Raw genomic sequence first — 3,863 nt, forward strand, 5'->3', positions numbered from 1 at the left:
CCAGATATTAGGCCTTTGTTAGAAAAGTTTGCAAAAATTTTCTCCCACTCTGGAGGGTGTCTGTTTATTTTGCTGATAGTTTCTTTTGCAGTGTAGAAGCTCTTTAGTTCAATTAGATCCCATTTGGCAATTTTTGCTTTTGTTGGAATTGCCTTTGGCGTCTTTGTCATGAAATCATTGCCCACGCCTATGTCCTGAATGGTATTGCCTAGGTTGTCTTCCAGGGTTTATAGTTTTGGGTTTTACATTTAAGTCTTTAATTCATCTTGAGTTGATTTTTGTATATGGTGTAATGAAAGGGTCTAGTTTCAATCTTCTGCATATGGCCACCCAGTTATCACAGCACCATTTACTGACTAGGGAATCCTTTCACCATTGCTTCATCAGGTTTGTTGAAGATCAGATAGTTGCAGGTGTGTGGTCTTATTTCTGGGTTCTCTATTCTCTTCCATTTGTCTATGTGTCTGTTCTGGTACTAGTACCACGAGGTTTTGGTTACTGTAGCCCTGTAGTATAGTTTGAAGTTGGGTAGCATGATCCCTCTATCTTTGTTCTTTCTCCTTAGGATTGCCTTTACTATTTGGGTCTTTTTTGTTTTCATATAAATTTTAAAGTAGTTTTCTGTAGTTCTCTGAAGAATGTCAATGGTAGTTTAAGGGGAGCCACATTGAATCTATAAATTGCTTTGGGCAGTATGGTCATTTTAACAATATTGATTGTTCCCATCCATGCGCATGGAATGTTTTTCCATTTGTTTGTGTCATCTTTGATTTCTCTGAGCAATGGTTTGTAGTTTTTCTTGTAGTGATTTTCGCCTCCCTTGTTAGCTAGATTCCTAGGTATTTTATTCTTTTTGTGGCAATTTTGAATGGGAATTTGCTTGTGATTTGGTTCTCAGTTTGACTGCTGTTGGTGTATAAGAATGCTAGCAATTTTTGCACACTGATTTTGTATCTCGAGACTTGGCTGAAGTCGCTTATCAGCTTAAGAAGCTTTTGGGCCGAGCAGATCCTCCCACAATTATTTTAAACATACACACAGTAATTTTCCAAAAGGAACACCAATAGTTACAGAATAAAAAAAGTTTAAATTATCACATATAATGTATATATCAAAATATTACCATTACTAGTATTACCAATAATTTATGTGTGATGATAAAATTGGGGTTATGACTTTTAAAACAATTCTTACAGTTTAGGACAAGCATTGAAATATTTATTAAATTATGTCTGAGATTTGTTTTAAAATAAAGACAAAACAAGATGAGCAAAGAGTTGATAAACTGTTGAAACTGGATGATAGGTACGTTTGTAGATGTTTGAAATGTTCCATAATAAAAAGTTATTTTTAAAAAAGATTGCTGAATAATTCACTTCAAATAATCAAAATAGAGCCCGGCTCTATGAGTAGGGCTCATTACAATTTTTCTATTAAACAAACTGCAGTTTATTAGACCTTCAGCTAACAATTCAAACCTAATAATGACAACGAAAAAGTCCTGACAAAAAAAGCATTAGGTCACGCTATGCATTTACCTAGAAATCCTCTACCTGCTTCCTATTCTACAGTTTGCATACACACTATAAAAACATATGTGACTCAGAAGCACAAACAGCATACTATATAAGGCACTGGGATAGGAGACAATTCGCTTTAATATTGACTCAACTTTTGCTTGTAAACAAAGAAATGTACTTGTAGACTCTTTTCTAAATCTGAGAACTTTTAATACTTATTCGAATTTCTGATAAAGATCTGATATAAATTTTAATAGATAAAGAAAACTGTGCTTTAAGAAAATTAAAAATAAGTCTAATGTTTTGAAGTTTACATTTTTCTTGGGTAGGACAATTTAGACTGTCCCCTCAACTCTCATATTGAAATAGAAAATTGAAAAGTACATTATATCAACTAATATTTAGTAAGTGCTTACAGTGTACCTAATCCTGTGCTAAGCAAAATGAAGGTACAAAAAATCAGTATAAAAAAATCCCCGTTTATATATGTTCCTTCTAGTTGGGGAAGAATACAAGATATGTCATTTAACAGTTAGAGAATAATAAATAAAACTAACAAGAGTTAGACGAGTTAGAGATGCAAGTGTACAAAAACTACATGCACTTATTCAAAAATCGCAGCTCTATATCATTCTTTATATTGTCCTCATTACCTACAGCAAAACAGGCACATTAAAAAGAAGTGGCATAAGAACCTTTTCTTATAATAAAATTTCAGTTTTTTAAGGTACAAAGGAATAAATATATATTTTTTTGAGATGGAGTCTCGCTGTCACCCAGGCTGGACTGTAGTAGTACGATCTTGGCTCACTGGAACCTCCCCCTCCAGGGTTCAAGTGATTCTCCTGCCTCAGCCTCTTGCGTAGCTGGGGTTACAGGCACCTGTCACCACGCCCAGCTAATTTTTGTAATTTTAGTAGAAATGGGGTTTCGCCATGTTGGCCAGGCTGGTCTCAAACTCCTGACCTTAGGTGATCCACTCACCTTGGCCTCCCAAAGTGCTGGGATTACAGGAGTGAGCTACTGCGCCAGGCCCATGTATAAATTTTTAAAATAGATTCTGTTTACATAACTCATCTGTTTTGGATTAGGGCAGAAATAATACTCTAGATTATACTTCAGTCAGAAAGTATTCACATCCTTTACTTAATTACAACATTGATAATTCATCTGATATTCTATCATTCAATCAGAAAGAGTTTTCTCCAGATGGAAGACAGCTGAAAATATATTATAAAATAATATTTCAGCTTAAATCTCCCTTGGTGATAGAAATGCTGGAGCTCTAAATGCTCAATTTGCCACAGCTGCTCAAAGCAGATGGTGGCAGAAAAATTATCTTTCAAGAAAGAGAAAATATTCAAAATATTAACTGAAAACCAGTTAATACGTGTAGGGACTACCAATCATTGGATAATGCATACTTGGTTACAGAAATATAATGTACATAAATGAATCATTATAAGCTATCACTTTTGCTAAAGTAGGCTCTTCATATGTTCCCATGTTTTAGGAAGACCAGAACAAAATTAAGAGCAAATGTAGACAACTGCATAAGATAATCTTCCTAAATCACTACTCTTCTGTTTACGAAATCAGGCAGAATTAGAAATTAGAAATACAAAGAGAACACCTATTTAATTTTATATTTCTATCCTACTGTTGTAACTTTAAGAATACTGCCCAAAAACATATGGCATGCACTGTTAAAAATCCCTACACTCCAATATCTAACTAGAATGTTTCATCAGGTGCCAATCAGAAAAGTGAAAACTGTACATTGGATTAATTAGATAACTCTTAAACAATATGATATTTTCTCTGTGGTTGCATACCTTTCCTGAAGTCATAAATCTGCCACTGATATCAACGCCAATAGCCTCTGCAGATATTTTCTCGTTGCTCAAAGAAGGTTCTGACTTGCCAGAACTGATTTTCTTTCTTTGCTGTGATGGAATCTGAAAAAAAAAGGTATTAGTCAAAATAACAAATTTTGTGTGAAAGCATAATTATATATTAAAATTCCATTAACATTTAAATTTTCATATATGAAATATAACTGACAAATAATGAGACTATAATGAGACTACATGACTTTTAGAAACTAAGAAATAATGAAAATGCATTATGTTTGAACTATTAGTTTAACACTAGGAGTTCCCAGTCACAACTGTATAAAACAAGAGAGTAGTATTTAAAATAAACATCAAGCTTTATAAGGTTACTCAAATCTTTGAATAATATGGTAATTATACTATGAAATAATCTGCTGTCTAGGGTACTGATTTTATACATTAAAATGCTGAGCCATCTATTAATATCATACATTAGCATTAAAATCTA

The 3,863-nt window shown here is 33.4% G+C and overlaps 1 protein-coding gene across 1 annotated transcript in view; it reads right to left on the reverse strand.

Annotated features, from left to right (window-relative positions):
- The window catches only part of CEP44 (centrosomal protein 44kDa), a 55,068-nt gene that overhangs the window by 33,359 nt on the left and 17,846 nt on the right, over positions 1 to 3,863 (reverse strand). The window contains exon 5 of the mRNA XM_011959797.1: positions 3,356 to 3,478. Within this exon, the coding sequence (XP_011815187.1) occupies positions 3,356 to 3,478 (123 nt within the window). The remainder of the gene's footprint in view (positions 1 to 3,355; positions 3,479 to 3,863) is intronic.

The sequence above is a fragment of the Colobus angolensis genome, unplaced genomic scaffold (genome assembly GCF_000951035.1).
Source record: "Colobus angolensis palliatus isolate OR3802 unplaced genomic scaffold, Cang.pa_1.0 Scaffold5, whole genome shotgun sequence".
NCBI lineage: Eukaryota > Metazoa > Chordata > Mammalia > Primates > Cercopithecidae > Colobus > Colobus angolensis.